Genomic DNA, 21,571 nt, shown 5'->3' with positions numbered 1-21,571 from the left:
AGGGTCCATTCTTCCAAGCCACAGCGTTTGAAGGTAAGTCGTTAGCTGAGAGTGAGAGTCTACCCACCTTTCCCCACCTGCGGAGGTGGCTTCCTGTGTGAGTCAGGAGCCTGGGACCCCCAATGCCGGGAAATGGCACAGCTGGGGAGAGCACCAGTCGGTTGAATCCAAGATGAGACCTGAGCGTGACTAGAAACAACGGACAGAGGCTAATAAAGATACCAAAACCGTGGGGGCGCCTGGCTGGCTCCGTCAGTAGAACATGCAACTCTTGATCTCATGGTTGTGAGTTCAAGCCCCACGTCAGGTGTAGAGATTACCTAAAAATTTTTAAAAACCTAAAAAAAAAAAAAAAAAAAAAAACCTGAAACCAGATTCTAATTATATAGAAATAGATCTCCTTTTCAGTTTTTTCAGAGTTCCCTTTTTCCAAACCTAAAAATTCCTTGCTCTGTTTCAGATTTTAAAGTCAAAAGGGAAAAAAAGTAAAGGTGTTCTGATAGAATTAAATACTTGATCATTGAGATATATTATGGATTGCTTCAAGAAAAGCTTGATCATTTCAAAATTGCCAAATCCTCCCAAAATCTGACTTAATATATCATTTATCCTTCACACATCTTTTAAAGTAGACATTGTGGTGTTTTTTCTTCCATTATCTCTCCTTTCTCTTGTAGCTACTTGAAAGATTATAGCTTTATAGTGATCGCTAAGATCAATATACCCATGTTAACGCGGGTTTTGGGTTTTGCATGTGAATCTGAGTTCTTTTTCATCTACATTATTGGGTTTCCCAAAGAAAGGAAAATTGCCCATCTGTCTTATTTGAAGTATGAGAATGAAATGGTTCACCCCAATGAACCGTTGATTTTTAGAAAGCTACTAGTAAACTGTATTGTATACCAGGGTGTGGAGGGTTTTTATATGGCTTAACAGCTGATTATTTTTTCATTAACTCCTGCATCCCACATGACTTTACAACTCTTTGCCGTAGTTCTTCTACCAGCACAGTAGTTACCCAGCAATTTTCTCATGACCGATCTCTCCTAACTTACCCATTGACCCTTATGGAAGGCTGAGGAGGGTGTAGAGGGCGGGACCATTTAACTGTATTCTGCTAATTCATTGGTCAGAATTCTGAATAAGCACTGTGACCACATCACTGGTGAGTCAGACGCCCAAGGAAATGTTTAAATTTCAATCCATTTTATAGAATTTCTTACAACAATGAACTGCTGTTTTCACTAATGAGCTGTTTATTTTATCACTGTTTTCACGGATGAACAGCTGCTTTTTGGTAGAAAGATGGGACATGCTGGAGGGTTTTTTCCATGCATGTTGAATTGGATACATAAATTGACTCGGAGTGACAAAATTCCTGTGGTGTAGGTCTTAGGTGCTGAAGGCTTATAGTAATGAGCTCCTAGCGCCATCTTGTGTCTATTTAGAACAACATCACGTTGTTCCCCAGAGATGGGGACCCCATCTGGTTGACCTGAGATGTCACGAGTTCAGTTCCAGACCAACACAATAAGGGAAATATTGCAGTAAAGCAAGTCAAATGGATTTAGGGGTTTCCCAGTACATAGAAAATCATGTTTACACCATACTGTAGTCTGTTGAGTGTATGACTGTCATTGTGTCTAAAAAAGCCAAGGTACCTACCTTATAATTTTTAACTATTTTATAGATAAAAAATACGATCATCTGTGCTTGCTGGTGGGGGGTCCTGCCTCCATGTCGATAGCTGCTGACCTGTGAGGGTGGCTGTTGCTCCAAGGTGGGGCTGGCTGTGGCAATGTCTTAAAATAAGACAACAGTGAAGTTGGCCACATTGATTAACTCTCCCCTCACCGATGATTTCTCTGTAGCGTGCAATGCTGTTGCACAGCGTCTGACCCACAACAGAGCTGCTTTCGCGTTGGAGTGAACCCTCTCAGACCCAGCTGGTGCCTTCTCAACTAGGTTTATGTTATAATGTAAATCCTCTGTTGTCGTTCCAATAATCTTCACCCCGTCTTCCCCAGGAGTAGATCCCATCTCAAGAAACCACGTGCTTTGCTCATGTGTCAGAAGCACGTCCGCATTCGTTCAGGTCTGATCCCGAGACGGCAGCCATGCTGTCCCCTCTTCAGTCTCCCCTTCCAGCTCTCTTGCTGTTTCCACCACACCCACAGGGACTTCCTCCCCTGGAGTCGTGAACCCTTCCATGTCCTCCATGAGGGTGGGAGTCACCATCTTCCAAAGTCTGTTCATGTTGGTTTTTTGACCTTTTCCATAAATCACAAATGTTCTGAATAGCATTTAGAATGTCAAATCCTTTCTAGAAGGTTTTCAGTTGACTTTCCCAGACCCATCAGGGGGAAGCACTGTCTATGGCAGCATTAGCCTTACAGAATGAATTTTCTACATAGTAAGACTCGAAAGTTGAAAGGACTCCTTGATCCATGGACTGCGGAATGGATACTGTGTCAGCAGGCATGAAAACAGCCAACGACAGTGCGCTCTCGGGTGACCAGGTGCATTGTCAATGAGCAGTAATGTTTTGAAAGGAATCTTTTATTCTGAGCAGCAGGTCTCAACAGTGGGCCTAAAATATTCAGTAAACCATGTTATGAACGGATGTGCTGTCCTCCAAGCTTTGTCTGTCATTCATTTCTAGAGCACGGGCAAAGTCGCTTTAGCGCCGTTCCTAAGGGCCCTGGGAGCTTCGGAATGGGGACTGAGCATTGGCTCCAACTTAAAGTCAGCAGCTGCATTAGGCCCTCAGAAGGTCAGCCTGTCCTTTGAAGCTTTGAAGGCAGGCGCTGACTTCTCCGCTCTAGCTGTGCAAAGTCCTAGATGGCATCTTCTTCCTAAGGAAGGCTGTTTGTCTCCACTGTTTCCTAGCGTAGCCGCCTTCATTAACTCTATCAGCTCGATCTTCTGGAGAAGTTGCTGCAGCTTCTCTGTCAGCACCTGCTGCCTCACCTCGCATTTTTCTCTGGAACTTCTTCGACTTCATGACACCCCCGCCCCCCGCTAGCTTCATACTTTTTTTTTGCAGCGTTTTCACCTCCCTCAGGCCTTCATGGAGCTGGAGAGTCAGGGCCTTGCTCTGGATGAGGCTTTGACTTAAAGGTAGTTGTGGCTGGTATGATCTTCTGTCCAGACTGCTCAAACTGTCTCCACATGAGCCATAAGTCTGTTTTGCTTTCTTTTTTTTTTAAGATTATTTATTTATTGGACAGACAGAGATCACAAGTAGGCAGAGAGGCAGGTAGAGAGAGAGGAAGGGAAGCAGGCTTCCTGCTGAGCAGAGAGCCCGATGCGGGGCTCGATCCCAGGACCCGGAGATCATGCCCTGAGCTGAAGGCAGAGGCTTTAACCCACTGAGCCACCCAGGCGCCCCTCTGTTTTGCTTTCTTAACCATTCATGTGTTCACTGGAATAACACTTCTCATTTCCTTCGAGAACTTTTCCGTTGCATTCCCAACTTGGGTAACTCCTTGGCACAAGAGACCTGGCCTTGGGCCTGTCTGGGCTTTCGACATGCCTTCCTCATGAAGCTTAGTCATTTCTAGGTTTGGTTTAAAGGGAGATGTGTAACTCTTCCTTCACTTGAACACTTAGAGGCCGTTGTAGGGTTATTACTTGGCCCCGTTTCAGTATTGTGGTGTCTTAGAAATAGGGAGGCGTGAGGAGATGTGAGCAGAGGGAGAGAGATGGGGAACAGCCGGTTGGTGGAGCAGTCAGAACATGAACGACATTTATCGATGAAGTTCACTGCCTTATTTGGGCACAGTTCACGGCACCCAGGACAATTACAACAGTAACATCGCAGATCACCCTAACAAATAGAACAATAACGAAAGAGTTTGAAATACTGTAAATTACCAAAATGTGCCACAGGGACATGAAGTGAGCAAATGGCTGTGGGAACAATGCCTGAATTGGAAATTCAAACTGGTCAGGAGTATTCTATCAGAATAATAAAATAATAGGAAGGATTTTCAAAAATTAGTATAAGGGACAGCTGGGTGGCTCAGTCAGTTAAGCATCTGGGTCTTGATTTTGGCTCACGTCGTGATCTCAGGGTCATGGGATTGATCCCATTGGGCTCTGCACTGCGCAGGGAGCCTGCTTGAGATTTTCTCTCTGCCCCTGCTGTCCCTCCCTGCCTCATGAACTCACTCTCTTAAAAACAATCAAACTTAAAAAAATTAGTGTAAAAATATTTTCCCCTAAAATGACTGTATTCTTCATAAAAGCAGCATAAACCCCATTGGTCAGTGTACTGTTGCTAAAATTTATGGTGTCTTCACTCTTCTCTTGAATAATTTTCTTTACACTCTTCACATTTAATACATGTATTTAAAGGAAAAGAGCCGTGAATGTGAACACATGGCACTTCTCTTATTAACAAAGGCGAGTAACAAGTACTGAATGCAGAGAGCCCCCATCTTTCTTGGGGGCCACCTCCTCAGCTGCTGGCACTCAAAGACAATGGATGTCACAGTATTTTACCCTTATTCCACCCGGTCATTTTTGATACCTGTTAACTACCTCAGAAAGCCGGGAAGTAAAAAGAAAACACAACTCCTCGGATCATATATTAAATGGAGGCGAGCGGGGCACCCGGGTACAAAGTGTGAGGAGGCACTGGCTTTCGGAGCTCAGCCCAGCGCTCACACGCCCGGAAGCCGGTGTCCCCCTTGGATTCGTGCGCTGGCGGCTTGTTAGTCACAGCCTGGTCCTGGCCATGTTTAAGCAGCACACTTTCTTACCTGTGTCTGAGCACAGGAGCCGTGGCCCTGCCTTCTGGAGGCCAGGAGATGCTGGGCGGGGCGCTGCTTAGGCCCCGCCCAGAGGCGGGGCTCTGTTCCAGGGCTCCCGCGCCCCCTGCTGGTCCAGGCGGGGGACCTGGTGCCTCTGCCCGGTGGGATCCGAGGGCTCTCCTGGGACCCTGGAACGGGGCTTCCTTTCCTCGGGATCCCGTTTCCTCCATGACGCCAAACAATGCACATTCTAGCCGTGGAACCTGTGTGCACATTCCTTCTCGGAGACCTGCTCAACCGCCTTCCGCAGTGGAGCTAACGTGGTCGTGCTGAGGGAGCTCCGGACACCTGCTACCTTAGGGTCAGAGGCGGGGCGGGGGCGGGGGGGTGGCAATCTGGGCCAGGGTCTGGCCGTAGCCGGCCAGTCCATGTGGTACATGAGGCAGCTCTCATCTGAGTTTCAGATAACCCCTCCTAGAGCATCACAAATACTGGGAAGCTGGGAAGCGGCAGGCGCTCAGTGCTTCTCAGGTTTGTCCGAAGTGTGCCCCCAGCGGGAAGCAACAGGCAGAAGGTCATCAGCCTCCCGGTCTACCTGCCCAGCTGTGTTGTGGTTTTGAATGGGAGGCAGATGTAGATCGTCATTGTCACTGGGGAACTTGGACCTTATTAAGCCAACCCTAGATGTTTCATTTCAGGTAACTTTTTGGATCTAGATGTCCCCCTCTTAGGTGGGCACTCTGCAACGCGAGGAAGAGGTGGAGGCCTAGCTTCACGAGTTCCTGCTCCTTTCCCTAGACAACGGCCTCTAACTCCACCCCCTTTTGCTATCACAGACCCCTTCGCCTGGAGCTCTGGGGTCTTTTCTTTTTCTTTTCGAAAGTCTTTTATTTTTGCGAGAGAGAGCCTGAGCAGGAGGGGCAGAGGGAGAAGCAGGCTCCCTGCTGAGCAGGGAGCGTGATGTGGGACTCGATCCCAGGACCCTGAAATCATGACCTGAGCCCAAGGCAGTCACTTAACCCACTGAGCCACCCAGGTGCCCATTTTGGGGATTTTAAAATTAATTCTGTTCATCTATGGCCAATAGATTAAACAATAGATTTGTGTCCTGTGGTTCTGCGTCAGTGGCGGGGAAGGCCCTGCTGGCTATAGGCCCCTTTTTACCTATCTTATACATTTAAGTTGAAAAGGTTTCCACTACTTTTAAGATTTGATTTGGGGAACTCAACTTGGGGAGAGGGTCCCGTCAACTTGCAGAGTGTCCGTGTCCCCGCTGCCTGGAGCATCAGGGGCTGTGGAGCCTGTAGAGGTATTCCCACAGAAAAACCCCACAGGAAATAGGAACTGACCCCAAGCCTTCTAGCTTCCCCTGAGTCCACGCACCTGTCATCCCAGGGGAACATTCTGAGGAACTGACCACTCTTCGGACCCCAGAGCCCCAACTGTGAACACAGAACAGAACCTGCTCATTCAAGCTTTGTTCCAGAAGGTGGCTCAGGGAGACAGAGAGGTGGGACACAGTCAGTGTGAGAGTAGTAAAGGGGCCATTATTTGTTGTCATTTATGATCTGCTTATGTTCTTTTTCTTACATCTTAAATAAACACACACTTTCCCGGGACTGTGTGCTTGAATTTTTCAGAAGCTTGGGAATGAGGCCATCTCTCAGGATTCCTCCAGCCTGGCCTTGGGCAGCACAGAACGTCTGGATGGAGGTGGGGCAGGTAAGACCATCACCCTCTAAGGAAAAACCCTTCCTGTCTGGTTTCAGGAGTCACACATGATTGACAGAAGAAAGATTAGAATCAGAGGAGAACGGGGCCCTGTGTCGTGGATTGTCAGCTTTCCCCTGGATGCCACGTCCCTCTACCTGGGCCATATCTCCCACCTTGCTAGCTGTGTGCCAGCACAGGGCACCTTCTCCAATTTCCCAGAGGGAGGAAATGTCTTTGAGGAAAACTCCCAAACTGTGGGCATCTGAGGAGTAGGGGGAAGACGGGGCCATGTCCAGTGTGTCCAATCAGCCACACTCAGGAGGTGGAAGGTAGCCCATTTGTTTGAGATGAAAAAATGTTCTTTCAGCATGAATGTCCACTACCCTTTGGTCCTCTGACTTTTCAGGTGTAGTAAAAGAATAAGACATGTTTGAAGGGAACGGAAGAGTAACTTACAAATGGCATGTCAGAAACCTCGCTTTGCTGCTTCAAAGTCCTGTGTTGAACTTGGGTATCTTTATGTAAGAGTTGGAAGGTAGCTCATGTTCAACCAGCAGGGGTGGGATGAGGATGACATCCCGGAAGCCGTTTGCATGATTGGGAGGTTCTAAGTGGGAGGTTCTGGACATCAGTGTAGCTCTCCTTGCTGGGGACCCATAGCCAGACCCCTACCTGCCGATGATTACCCAGAACGGAGGCACCCCGTGACTGGTTTTTCCTGTACCTGCACCTCGTGCCACATCTGAGAAAGAGCTGAGTGCTTCCAATGCCTTCAGCCCTGCGTGCTCTCCGCCCATGGACATGGACACGGACACGCTTGAACTTGACGCTTGCCGTCTGTGGAGTAGTCAGGAGCGATCGGAAGAGCACCACCAAGTTCATTGCTTTTCCACAAATAAGTGTAGTCTTCCACCAGCGCGTGGGAATCTACAAGCGTGCTGGAATGACATGCTTCCGTTTTGGAGTACCTGTGATGAGAAAGGACGGGAAAAGATTACGGCAGTTTGTACCAGACCTCTCCAAGCTGTGAAAGATCCGTTTCTTTCTCCTCTGAGTTTCAAGTGTGCTCTTTGTCCCCATTCTCATCGCAGTGCCTAAGCTGCACCCAGGTGTCGCGGAGAGCCGCTTCGGTGTGGGAACACCCGAGAAGAACACCAAAGCGGAGCCCAAAGCGGACGCGGGCCCCAGGTCGCGGAGCTCTTCCAGCACTCCGACCAGCCCAAAGCCCCTGCTGCAGTCCCCCAAACCCAGCTTGGCGGCGCGGCCCACCATCCCGCAGAAGCCGAGAACCGCCTCACGGCCCGGTAAGGGTTCTGCTGGGCAGGGGGTGACCCCCGGGTCAGGCGGCTTCCGGGGCTCCCTGGATCGCGACTCCACCCACAGTTCGGGGGCTGCGGGTGATCATGGGCACACGGGTCTGCAGGAGGGCTCAGAGAAACCTGCCAGCAGTTTCGACAGGGACAAAGGCTGAAGAATTTCTTTTTTTTTTTTTTTTTTTTTAAGATTTTGTTTATTTATTTGACAGAGCGCAAGCAGGCAGAATGGCAGACAGAGACAGAAGGAGAAGCAGGCTCTCTGCTGAGCAGGGAGCCTGAAGTGGGGCTCGATCCCAGGACCCTGGGATCATGACCTGAGCTGAAGGCAGAGGCTTAACCCACTGAGCCCCCCAGGCACCCTTGATGAGTTTCTTTATTCAACACCTAGGTCCAGGGCCTCAGAGACTGCCCCTGCCTTCAGGCCACAGGTTAGAGGGCCATACGAGAGGACAGCCCTGTGTTGCGCTGGCCCATTGCAGGACCGCACTGAGCTTCCTGAGAACGGCCTCAAGGGTCCACACACCCTTCAGGAGGCCCTGCAGTAAGGATGTAGGCTGTAAATAGGGAGAGCGTAAGTTCTCCTCTTTTTACCCCATAGTACGTGAAATATTTCGGGTTTAGAACAGGGCTTGGCCATCCATGGGCCTGTTTCTGTAAATGAAATGCTGGCGGCTTGTGTCCAGGCCATCTGTCTCCAGATTGTCTCCCGCCGTTCGGCGCTCACACGGCAGAGCGGAGTTGTGACCGAGGCCGTTTGGCCTGCAGGCCTGAGATATTTACTGTTTGGCCCTTTCCAGAAGAAGTTTGCTGACTCTTGTTTAGAAAATTGACTGGTAGAAGAAACTTAGAAATGGATTAGACTCTGCCTTTTTTTCTCTCCTACAACTGCTCTTCCCTCTCAGGCTTTTTTCTTTTTCTTTTTCCCCCTTTTTTCTTTTTTCCTCTCTTTCTTTTTCTCTTTTTTCTCTCTTTTTCTTCCCCCAATGGCCTACTATGAGAATTTTTAAACATTAACAAAAGTAAAATGGATAATGTAATGAACCTCATAGAACCTCTTCATTGTCTTCCCTTGTCGTAAGTAGGCAAGTAAGGGTAAAGGTACAGAGGGTCAGAGTATCCTCGCCACCTGCCGTCCCCGCTGATATGAACCAAACACTGTGTCAAGCGCTGTTCTAAGTGTTTTACGTGGGTAAACTCCATATGTCCCCACCGCACATGTGGACTGTGAGGACCCTCAGTTGGACAAGTCCCACAGCTGGTGAGCAGCAGCCAGACACTAGGACACCCCCAGGGTGACCACTCCCATCAGCCTCCTTCCCGTAGGCGTGGGTGCTAGAAAGAAAGACATGCAGCTCACCACAGTCATTCATTCATAGGCAGAGGACTGGGTGCAATGAGAAAAAATGCAGCGTCACATGCACCCAGATTCATTCCACTGTGGGTCTTTCCCCATTTTCCCTCAAATGTGTCTTTCGTTCACCAAGCGGCCAGCTGGTTAATGCTTGCCGGTCTCCACAGCCCATTCATCCCTCAAGAAGCCCAATGCCCGGTCTCCAAAGCACAGCCGCAGAGGGACCCTGGGGTCACGTCAGTTCTCTGACCCTTGGAGCAGATCATTTTGAGTGTCCTAAGTCTGCTCGAACCGTTTTACAGACCGAAGTTTGTCATGATGGAAAACACGGAACATTTCTTGGTGCACACAGATTATCGTTATAATATAAAGAGTGCGGAGAATGAAACAAAAAATATATATATTTGGAAGAATTGTTTTAAATGACTACTCAAAATCAGGCTGGTATTTTCATCGACAAGGTGTCGCTCTAGCCTGCGGTAAGGGAACGGCTCTTACAAAATGGACCTAGCTTGTACAGTATTTTGGCTCCTCCGTTGGGAATTCTGAATGTCAGATTAGCTGGATTCCCAGTATTCTGTCTCAAGGAGCTTCTCTTTTCTATTTATTTGTTAAAAGTGTTCATTTGTTTCTTAGCACTTACTGTATCAAGACTTACGTTTGCTTTTCTAGCGCTTGAGAAGTCAGCAGGCACTTCCCAATCCATCCGCTCGTTTCCTCTCCGCAGCTCTGAGAGATCGTTTGAGCAGGGAGAGCTCTTTGATATCCTGTTCATCCAGTGGAGCGCGTAGGAGAGTTGAAACGGAAGTAGAAGGCTGAACAGGGCCTGACTGAAAATCGTCGTCTTTGTGCACGCACACACACATGCCAAGTTCAGATAGCCTTGCCAGCCACAGAGCAGAGGAAGGAGAGCAATTCAGGACATCCTTTCAGTTAGAGTGAGAGAGCACAGCCTTTAGAGTGAAGAGACTAGACTGTACATCCTAGCAACGTTGTCGTTTTCTTTCAGCGGGTCATCTGTTAATCTCTTCATTTGTACAGGGATCACCGAAGTCTTTCTAGTTCTAAAAGTCCATGATGCCAAGTTATTCTTAGTGGTCTCAGTCAACATAGGTACGCGCACCCACATTCTATGTTCGTGTGTATTTCATGACCGCTTCACTGGACTCAGCAGCAGGTAGAGGAAGGACGGTTATCAATGTCACATGTTTGAGGAATATCCAGCAGCCTCTGTGTCTGAGGCAAAAGGAACATGGAGTTCACTTAGAGCGTAATTTTCAAATACCAGCTCATTGAAATTCTGCGTCTACAAGATAAATTCACATCTGCGATTTTTAGAGATTTTAACCTTTCCTAAGTTTTAATTACTTTTCCCCCTACTGTTTGTAGATGTTACCTGCAGGAACACAAAACTTGGGTTTTGGCCAAAAGAATTCTACAACACTTGTAAAAAATTATTAGCCGTTCATATTTAAAGATTAGCCTAGCTTATGTTTTCGGAATCTGGTCTGTGGAACAGTTTGATTCATGCGTTTGTGTCTCTCCAGAGGACATCCCAGACTCTCCATCCAGCCCTGGTTCCTCTAAAATTGCTCTTCTTCCGCCTGTCCTGAAGAAAGTTCCATCAGACAAGGAGAGAGATGGCCAGAGTAGCCCCCAGCCTAGTCCCAGGACATTTTCCCAGGAAGGTAAGAAATGTTTCCTGTACGTCCGCTTTCTCCAAGGAGAGTCTTTTCAAGAGAAAGGAATTAATCTTGGACTCAACTAATACCTTAGAGTTTAAGTCAGCATCTCTTGGACTAAACTTTTGGAACCAGAATAGTTTTCTCATTCAGAAATTTGAATCGACATTTTTGATGACACTGGATCTTAATGAAGGACCATACACAATGAGTGAAAATATACCGGACACCCCAACCCAAGGTTTAACTTCTTTGTAATCACTAGGTGCTCCTGCGCGGGCTCCCAGCAGGTAGGGAGTGCCTTAAATACTTTGTGCCTCATCTCGGCGACTTGTAGGCCTCTAGGTCCCATTATTTCCCAGAAAAGCTTCCCCCGGTTGTGAATGATCACAGGCAGCCCCCGCAGGCCCGAGAGACCTGGCAGCTCCTCCTGCTTGCTCAATCATGAGGTCATGCATTCCTTATTCTCACAAGCGTGGCACCTGCAAGGACACTCTGGGGAAATCATTGTCCCCAGTTGGCTGCTCCTGATTTGCTGGGGTTGGAGCAGAGCAAGATAATGCTGGGACTTGGGTGCCCTCTCTCTGATCAGTGGAGGCGAGACGTGTTCAGCAACCCACCATTCCTCTCCGCCCCCCCCACTTCCCTCATTCTGTTAAAAACGCTGTGGACGGTTGGGTTCTGTCCTTCATACATAGTAACATAATTGCTGTCTTGAAGCCCCCACCTGTAGGGACATTCCAGAGCCACACGAGTCATCACCCATGACCAGATGGCTCCTGTTATGGTTTGAAGCTGCTTTGTTTTATTTTAGGTGCCTGATGCTGTAGAATTCCTTGACCCTTCAGGCTCTGACATCTTCCCGCCCTGGCCTCTTTTCTTTTATTAATGGTAGTCTCGTGTTGAAGTTAATAGAAAGTATTTCTGAGTACTATCTTTGTGGCTTGGGAGAAAAAGAATAATTAAGAAAAAAAAGAAAAACATTGTCTGCTTCCTCCTCTCCATTCTGCAGATTCATTTGGTGGGTACAAGCTTCACTCACCTGTGGGTTATAAATAAAAGAAGGTAGGGTTTTGACCAAAGCTGATAGAACACTCATGTCAAGCAGAGCACTGAAAGCCATGAGAGGTAGCCGGTGCCTAGAGTCTGCTTACATGGAAAGGACAAACACAGAGTTTGCTGTGATAGCCGTAGCCCCCAGAAGTCTTGATGTAGAGGGCAGAACCTTGGCTGGTGGCCAGTCGGACCCATGAGCCAGCAGCAAGCGTCCCTGGTAACCCCTCCCCCACACCCATCCTTGTCTTCCCTTCTTTCTGTGACTGCCGACTTTGCATCGTTACCTGTAAGGAAGTTCCGAAAATTGCTTCACTTTTATGAAAAGCTATGTGTGCTAGATGCCCAGACAATGAAAACAAGGCCGCGAGGAAGCCACCAGCCTCCGGGCTGAAAATGGGTGTCATCGCACCCCTCTGGTTCAAGTGGGTGAATACCAGCGAGCCCTTGGCTGCTCCGGGTCCCTGAGGAACGTCTTTGCCCCTCAGACATTTCCAAGCTCTGGGGTAGACGTTTGACACCCTTCCTCATTCTCCCTCGAGAGCGAACACCGAGGGTGATGCATACCCCCATCTTTCTAGGTAGGGCCTGGAGAGTTTTCCCCGGGGATCCACAATAAGTTAACCACAGAGATCACTGTGGTTGTCACTTGGTATTGAAATTGGACTGAAAATGTGTGTGCATCAGAGAGGAGTATGTATAGTCTGCCCAAGGTGGTAAGAGTCTGACCTGTTTATTTATCAGCTCCCCAGCTCTGCCAGCCCAGGAATGATAGCCTCTCGCGAGCCCTGTCTTTTTCTTTAGAAAATATTCCTGATGTTCTCATTCCTGTTTTCTTGTGCATTATTCATGCTGGTTACTTCATTTCCTTGTTCTGTGCCTCCCTTCGGACTAGCGTGCCCAACTAATTTCTGAAACAGGTAAATTGCTATGATTCTTCTGGTTTGTTCCATAGTGAATGTGATTTTCGTTAATCCATCCTGGAATCAGAAGTGGTAACACGGGGGGCCTTTTGTTAGCACCCCTGGGGGGGGCAGACTCAGAGCTCACCTCATTTTGCACCACATTTCCATAATGTTGGCTGTTGAATTCTGTAGGTGACGGTGTATCTGGGCAGGCCCAACACTGTAGGTTCCTTAAATCCTAAGTGGGGTGGGTTCTCTGATATTTAATTTTTCATCCTAACAGTCGTTAACATTATTGTCAACACAGTGATGTATTTGCTAATATAAAGGGTAAAACGAATCCCTTTTCCTCAGTAGTGCAAAGAGGAGATTATTACAAAAGACATTCAGATCATGACAGTGACAAGCCTTCCAGTGGAGGGAAAAGATCTTCAAAACTGTACTCCACCATTGCAGAAGAGGAAGTGAATGCAATTGGGCACAGGAAGTCACAGCCAACAAATGGTTAGAGCCTTCGGTTATCATCCCTCGCTGACCCAAAGCTTACGGACTGGCACTAACAAAACCGAACTTTAATTGAGTAACTTCTCTCCCAGGACCAGTCCAGGGATTAATTCGGACAACTGCTTTTTTTCGTGTTTTTTCTTTTTCCTAAATGGCAACAGGATGGTCCTTCCCTTTGGAGTAAAAAAAAAAAAAAAAAAAAATATGAACTTAAAAATCTAAAATTAGAAACCATCAGGAGGAGGATCAAGTTACTTTGGAGTAGGGTGACTTGTCCGTTCAAAATTTTATGACCACGTAGGTTCATTTTTATATTTGGGGTCATACCTCCTGTTTTCTCGATCTCTCTACTCTTCCGTTAGATTGTAATTGGGATCGGATCAGAGATTCTGAGAGTAACACAGTTTCTGCCTTTCTCAAGTATTGGCCGTAACACCTTACCTTATACTCTTTTGGGAAAGGAGCCATAAAAAGCCAGGACTAAATGCAGACCTCACACCATGCCCACGACCTCTCCTGGGATATTTGAGGACCCCTTAGGGAGACAGAAAAAGTACCAATTAACTTTTCAACCTCTGAGAACAGTTTATTCAACTTTACAACTTGTTGGCACCTGTCTTCCGTTGGACACTGTGGTAAACGGTAAACTCTGCCATGTTCAGTGCAGCCAAAGAGTCCCAGGAGACAAAAAGGAGACAGATTTCCAGTCGGCTTTAATCTCCAGTGGGGGCGATGTTAGAGCAAACGTAGCTGATCCGGAGAGGAAACGTCTTTTCTGTGACTCAGTACTGATGATCTTCCCGGCTGATCACTTTTTATAAACTTACCTGGAAAAATCTGAAAGGGCGTCTTTGTATCATAAAAGAAAAAAAGATATATAAAATATCCTGATAAGTGAGATTCCTTGGAAATACTTTTTCCCTTGAAACAGGGCACTTGTCTTCCTGTAAAACTCTATGGGGCAGTTAACATGTGAGTATGCTTAGAGTCCCAGTGATGAAGGGCACGGCACGGCCCCTCACAGCCTTCTTAGCGCCCTGGACAGCAAGTCAGTGGGAGTGATCATATTATGGGGCTAACTCTTCTTTATTGCAAAAGGAGAAGCCATTCTTGAACTCTAGCACTTCCTTAACTGATAGTCTGACTCTCGTGACCCACCCTCCAGCTTAACAACTCACTGAGTTCCCTACGGTGGCTCAAGTGGGGGCCACTGTCTTTGAGAACTTCCTTTGACAGAGGCTTAAAAACCAAAACAATGACAAAAAAGCACCTACTGGTGCCCCACGGGCAACAACCTTTGGAGCCAGCTTTCTTGGCCAATGCGGTTGGATGAGCCATGAGCTCTGACTTGCCTGGTGATCTGGCACACACCAGCTAGATGCTGGGGTGGACCAGATGGAGTGAAGGACGCCATCCACAGCATAGGTCACATACGAACGTTCTGCCTGGGCCAGCAGGTAGCATGTGCCCTACCTAGAGAAACTTTTAGAGGATTTCCTGAAACTACTAGGTCAACCATACTTCAATTAAAAATTTAAAATAAATAAATACCAGTGATGCCCCAGACACTACTGTGGTTGACCCTATAATCAAACAAACAAACGCTATGACCCATTGTTTTTGTACATAAAGTTTTATTGGAACACACACTCGCGCACGTGAGCACACACGGATTTCCTGTGTGTTTGCTTGTAGACACATCCTTACGATAACTTACAATAAACACGTGCTTACAACAACTCTTCTCTCTGTAAGAGATTGCCTCTGATATTTTCCAGAAAATCTGTTCAAGCGGTAGAAAAATTACATCAATGAATGCCTAAGACATTTGTTTTCTGAAGAGAGGCAGAGTTCTTCTTAGAGTCTGTTGAAACAGGAGCTCTGTCTCTGTGTGGCCTCTTCTGATGAGGTTGCACAGATGTTTCTAGAGTTTGGAAATTTGCATTTGAACTATTGTATCAGTTGACTTCTCAGGAAGAAGGCGCCTTGAGGTGACACATTGTCCCTGCTTTTGAGAAGCCACTGAAAACACTTCACACAGCACACACACCGAGACCGCCCCCAGGACCGCACTGACCCTGCGGGAAGGCCCTGAGATAGTGAAAAGAGGCTGACAATGGGCATAAACCAAATCATAGGAAGGCAAGGAATTCTGTGCCCTTTGCAGATTTTTCCATGACCTCTTCAGCCTACAGTCCTCACCATCATGGGCTGCATCCAAATTTCATGGAATTCAACAGGACCATCTTGTATTTGCTTTGCTGCCTCGGTTTCTTGAAATACGGATGGGAACCCCCCAAAATGTAATTTTTACGGGAGCTTCAATTAAAGTCATTTTATGTCAGAGATTTGAATTTTGTTTTGTTAGTGCCAACTCCTGTCTTCATCCTTGAGAACCGCAAAGCAGTCTGCTTTCTGAATAGTTAGTTCCTAGTTAACAAATGGCATTTGGCAGAACGATGCTGTTACACGCGCTGTGTGCCTTCCTCTAAATCCTTCACGAGCAACTTTGTTGAAGCTAAAACAGCTTTTTTCTTTTCCTAAATCAAGTAACCGTGTAACAAACAGAGGCTGTTGTTCTCAAAGCATGCTGCGTAGTTTTACCATGATTACTGTTTTAATTATGTGGCTATTTTCGTTTTGACTTGACAGGTATAAAATGCTCCCTTTTCTTTTACTGGAACTCTCTGTCACTTTTGAATTTCATCCCCTTTCCTGTCTTGCGTTTAAGGATAAGCTGTGATGTCATTAGAGTGTGTCCTATTTTCTTGAAGAAAATAGGTGGTTTTGGCTTTATATGTATCACAATGTATCCTGTTTGCCCAGGCGGTCTTCTTCTGACATTCCTTTTATCCGTCACCTGCTTCTTCCATAATCCAACCCAGGGCCAACCAGTACCCGGCTTTGGCTTATGGTCTGTAAGCTGGTGCTCTGTTTTACCTTTTTTTTTTCCACCAGATCTGGATTCTACTACCCCTAAAAGTTCTTCAAAAAAAAAAAAAAAATTAACAGTTGGTCTGCAATTTTACCAGAAAGCATTAAAAAAATCAGGCCCGGCTACTGAATATTATTTTTAAGGTCATCATGTTTTCCTCCTGGGAAATATGAATGCTCGTGGAGCTTAAAATGGAGAAAAGCTCCAGTTTTCAAATGCATTTCAAATTCTGAATTTATATGCACATTTTGGAAGCTTTAAAATTAGCACGTGTGTATGTGTAAAATTAGCATGTGTGTGTGTGTGTGTGTGTGTGTATGTGTATGCAAAGTCAAAACACCTTCAAGAATGACAGATTTCATGTTTGAGCCTCTCTGCATCAGTCATTGGCACTGTAGATGGGAGGTGAGTATACACAAAACGTTTGTGTTGAATAAATTACCTGTTCAGTTACACAAGTATTTTTCATCATTTTAATGGTACGTGGGATGGCAGTAAACTCGTGAATAGATGACACGTATGGACATGCCCTAACATGTTGGCTGCATGGCTACTTGCATTGAAGAAGTGGAGTGAAACAATCTGATTTTTGTCTTTTATCATGCATAAAGTCAGGCATTACATCGGGCTGCCTAGCAGAAGGTTCATCTGAATTAGTTTTTAAAAAAAAGAAAAAAAAAAGCCTGGATTTTATAAATATTTTTAAATGATTTCCAGAGTTTTAAGTTTCAAGCAGACAAAATCTTTTTTTTTTTTTTAAGATTTTATTTATTTGACAGAGAGAGAGAGATCACAAGTAGAGAAAGAGAGGAGGAAGCAGTCTCCCTGCCTAGCAGAGAGCCTGATGTGGGACTCGATCCCAGGACCCTGAGATCATGACCCGAGCTGAAGGCAGAGGCTTAACCCACTGAGCCACCCAGGCAGCCCCTCAAGCAGACATAATCTTATTTGGACTGTTCATTAGCGGGAGCTTTGACCAGACCTACTTCAATATCATTGCAGTCAACATCCTAATTATATGTAACCAAAACAGTTGGTGCCAGAAGACTGGAAAACAAACTTGACAAAGAACATTCTGCCTACGAAGCTGTTGGCACCCGTGATCTGGGCTGATGAGAAGGCAGGAGTCTGGGAGAGTGAGCGGATTGGCTACCTGTCTGATTCTCGTTCCCTGCTCTCACGTCCTTCGGTCTCTAGTCTGCTCACGGGCCTCCCTACAACGCCAAGGAAATGCCAGCTAGTTTCATGATCACGTTCACAAGTGTTAGAGTTTATTCAATGAGAGTGAATATTTTTAGAGTGGACTTTTTAAAGACTTTTTATTTATTTGAGAGAGAGAGAGAGCTGGGGGGCGGGGGGGGGAGCGAAAGGGAGAAGCAGACTCCCTGCCGAGCAGGGAGCCTGATGCAGGCCTCGATCCGAGGACCCTGGATCATGACCTGAGCTGAAGGCAGATGCTTAACACTGAGCCACCCAGGCACCCCTAGAATGAATTTTTAAACAGTGTCCCTGCCTTAGTGAACTGTTTTGTCAGGCCCCTAGAAAGACCGTGTTATTTGTCTCAGGGACTATGTTGGACAAATTAAAATTCGTGCCTTCATGACTGGTACTAAGTCCACATCACCAACCTAAAACCCAGCCTGTTAACCAATGTTTGCTGTATCTTTCTGTACCCCACCCCCCGCCCTGACCCTAGCCCTGGAGGACTCAGAATCATTGTCACTTGGATGTGGATTGAAGGACATCGAAGGACAGTCTGCTTTCTGCAGGAAGATTCCTATGTGAGATCTCCCTGAATTTCAGTTGGCTATGCCCCAGCGACCTTGGTCCGTGGTGCTCTGTTTTTACCTGTGGCATAAACATTGTTGATGGCATGAATTTCTCCATTTTTAGAGAGTACTCTGATGTCACAGAACATGAATTAGGTCCGGGATTTTGAGGAAGCTAAACTACTGGGAGGGATGAAAACCTTTTGAATCTAAGAATTCGAGCCAATATGTTTCCTCTGAAGACAAAAAGCAGTGTATCACCATGTTTATTTCTTTTGAACCTGTAGTGTTGGAAATTTATTTTTGAGTCACCTGAGAGACAGGAAAAAGCCACTTTGGTTTTAAGTGGGAATCACTAGAATTTTCTAGCAAGATTTCCCTAGTAATGCTCTATTTTGGGGTCAGATTATTGCAAAGTGTCCTCACAGTGAAGATACTGTAAACCCGCTCCACTTCATCCTGTGCATATTGCACATGCAAAAGTTGAGAATTTAGAGGACTCTTTGTGTATTACTTCATATTGATTTTGTGATAAAGGACAAGCTATGTATAGAAACCTATTTTACCTTTTTCCCCAAAACTGATTTATTGACAACTATCAAAGGACATTTATTTTTTTTACACGATTCAAGCTAAAAAATAAAATCAGTTGTGATATTTTTTCATCACTTTTCCATCTGAGGTGTTAGTTATAAAGAGGTCAAATTTTTAAAAATTACTCATTTGGGGGACCCCTGGGTGGCTCAGTCAGTTGCTTAACCTGCCTGTAGCTTGGTATTTTTAGCTTACGTGGGATCTGTACACTAGGTGGGTGGTACCAGTGAAGCTGCTGTAGTTTTAAAGAACAGGGTCTTTGAAGGAGAGATTCGGTTTATTTTTTAAAGATTTTATTTGTTTTAGAGAGAGAGAGGACATGCGAGCAGGGGGAGGGGCAGAGCGAGAGAATCTTCAGCAGACTCCACTGAACGCAGAGCCTGATGAGGGGCTTGATCTCAGGACCCTGAGGTCATGACATGAGCCAAAACCAAGAGTCAGATGCTCAACCGAGTGAGCCATCCACACGACCTAAGAGAGACCCAAGAGAGAGGTCCAGTTTCAACCCGGATTCCACGTTTACAAAACCTGCCTTCCAGGATAGCTGTGAGGACCAGCGATCATAGAGCGGAGCGTGTCTGACGTGACTTGTACTGAAGGCTCCATTCAGGCAACTGGTCTACCACTGTTGCCTTGTCAAGTCGCAGGGGATCCTTCATGTTTATATGTGATCAGAGCAGGTGACAGTCCTGGCACTTCTGTTTTCCAGAGGCTAGTTCCAAAAGAATTGATTGCACCATCAGTGGTATTCATTTCTTTCCATAAGACTTTAAACGGTTCGCTTCCTAGAGAGTAAGACCGAGGTTTGCCAAGGCTCAGAAAGGTCTCACCACAGTTGCTGGGCCCTTCCTCAAGTCCTGGCCCCAGAGCAGAGGCAGCCAACTCTAGATGGTGGCAGAAGGCATCACGAGGGACATCTGTCTGGCCACATGTCCACCAGGCTCTGTCTTGTTCTCTCGGCCACACAAGCAGCGTGAGGGGTTGGAGGGGCCCCTTCTCTTCCCCGATCCTTACCCCCAGATTCGCAGCCACAGCTATGAGAGGGTAAGCCTCTCATAGACTGGGCTTTTTGTTTTCTTCTTTTATTTCTCTTTCTGTTGTTTTTTTCTTAATTTTCGTCTCGAGACTCTACACGTAGTTGTAGTTGGTGAATTGTTTCTGCGTCCACTCCCCCCCCCACCCCCAAGCCCTCCAGCCTCTTGGAACCCCTGCATCTCACCCCATTACTGGTCAGGCCATTGACTGTACCTTGTTCCTCAATTATAATGACCCCCTTCCCTTTCTGTTTCAGTTTCAAGGAGAAGCTGGGGCCAGCAGCCCCAGGAGTATCAAGAACAGAAGCAATGGTCGTCCAGTAAAGATGGCCGCCAAGGCGGCAAGTCCAGTGACTCTGGTGAAGAAGCGGAAAAAGAGTTTATCTTTGTGTAAAGGTCCCCCGTGCCAAGGGCACAGGGTGCTCAGTTAGCCGTCAGAGGGGAATCAAGGGCAGCACCTCTTCCTACTTCCGACACTCTTCTCTTGGTGCTTTTTTCTTTTCTTTCTCCTTCTTTCTTATTTTTTGAAAACAGAAATGGACCCATTGAGGGGTCTTCTCCCCACCTTGGCATTTGAATTTGAAGCATTTCTTCATCTGCCTTCAGTGAATGCCAGCAACTCTCCATGCATCCTACTTGAATTTTCTCTGAGGCAGCTACAGTTTGCCCTGCAGGATGAGTTTGGGGAGGTAAACAGAGGAACTGGACACATAACTCATGCAGGTAACACCATTGGCTGACCATGGGGCACTGCCGTGGGTACCCATGTCACATCTGCACTTGACTCGATAGATTTATTCTTGATGTATGCAATTGCACATTGTGAGTATATTAACAGAGCACACTAATAAATAATTTGTATAAATTATATATATTAGATCTCGGCTATGGTTTTTACATTCTCCCATGGGGAACTTCTTCCTTCCTGATGTGGAATTGTACATTTAAATTTGGTCGGTGACCTTTGCAGGACCGTCAGTAAGCACAGTGAGGAACAGAGTGAAAGAGGCCCACGGCTGACACTACCATGTGCCCGGGTTAATGTACATAGTTGATTGGAATGAAGTTTTATGAATATTTGTGATTTTTCGAAGGCCTTTAATTTCTGTCTGCATATTAGCTTTTAATGTATGACTTGAAGAAAGAATACTTTGACCCCTGTAAAAAATCAGAATACTACTCTTTTTAAGACATTTCACAAATATTCACTTACATTACAGGCTGAGGTATTTTATTCATATGTATATTTATATCAATAAAAAGATTTTACAAGTGGAATTTTGACCTCCTTTGGTTACTTTTTTTTTCTTTAAAGGTTTATTTTAGAGAACAGGAGGGGCGGAGGGAGAGGGAGAGAGAATCCCCTGCAGACTTCCTGCTGAGCATGGAGCCTGATGCGGGGCTCGATCTCACTACCCTGAGATCATAACCTGAGTTGAAACCAAAAGTCGGACACTCAACCAATGGCACCACCCAGGCTCCCCCTCTGGTTACTTTTTAAAGTTAGGATTGGCTTGTGGTAATGAACTTTGTTCTTATTTCTAAAATCCAGAATGAGCACAGACCCCAGATAACCAAACCTGTTAGACTCATAATAAATATAGCTTGCTAGTACATTGCCTGCTTTCACCTTTGGGGAAAAAAATGAAATTAATCAAAAGTTTATGAGTTTGATCCACTTCCTGTTACCTCAAATCAAGGGTCTTGTAAGGGGGGCAAGCGTGAGCGATGAATGTTTTGAATTTACAAGCCATGTGGTTGACTGTTGGCAAGAAGAACCTACCAGTTGGGGCTTGTGGGACATGACTGTCCCCCAACCCCCACCCGCACACACAGCTGGCATAGACCGAGGGCCAGGAAATGTGGACCAAATGGTTTCCTGCCACTGAGAGATTCTGTGAAGACCGGTGTAAGGTAGTTTTCTTCCATTGCAGCTCTGCCGGCATCAGTGCCCATGG

At 46.3% G+C, this 21,571-nt stretch overlaps 1 protein-coding gene across 8 annotated transcripts in view; it reads left to right on the top strand.

Annotated features, from left to right (window-relative positions):
• CARMIL1 (capping protein regulator and myosin 1 linker 1) overlaps positions 1-20,891 on the top strand; it is a 297,839-nt gene extending 276,948 nt beyond the window's left edge. For 2 of the 8 annotated variants that reach the window (XM_032861665.1, XM_032861663.1), the window contains 5 exons: positions 6,398-6,479; positions 7,562-7,774; positions 10,685-10,825; positions 13,132-13,281; positions 19,871-20,891. In XM_032861665.1, the coding sequence (XP_032717556.1) occupies positions 6,398-6,479; positions 7,562-7,774; positions 10,685-10,825; positions 13,132-13,281; positions 19,871-20,007 (723 nt within the window). In that variant the 3' untranslated portion in view covers positions 20,008-20,891. Of the gene's footprint in view, positions 1-6,397; positions 6,480-7,561; positions 7,775-10,684; positions 10,826-12,767; positions 12,793-13,131; positions 13,282-19,870 lie in introns of those variants that run through there. The other 6 variants (XM_032861667.1, XM_032861666.1, XM_032861664.1 and 3 more) reach the window with 5 other exon arrangements.
• The last annotated feature ends 680 nt before the right edge of the window (positions 20,892-21,571 follow it).

Source organism: Lontra canadensis, unplaced genomic scaffold, assembly GCF_010015895.1.
Source record: "Lontra canadensis isolate GAN:19392208 unplaced genomic scaffold, GSC_riverotter_1.0 scaffold21, whole genome shotgun sequence".
NCBI lineage: Eukaryota > Metazoa > Chordata > Mammalia > Carnivora > Mustelidae > Lontra > Lontra canadensis.
This window is presented reverse-complemented; position numbering and strand designations above follow the sequence as displayed.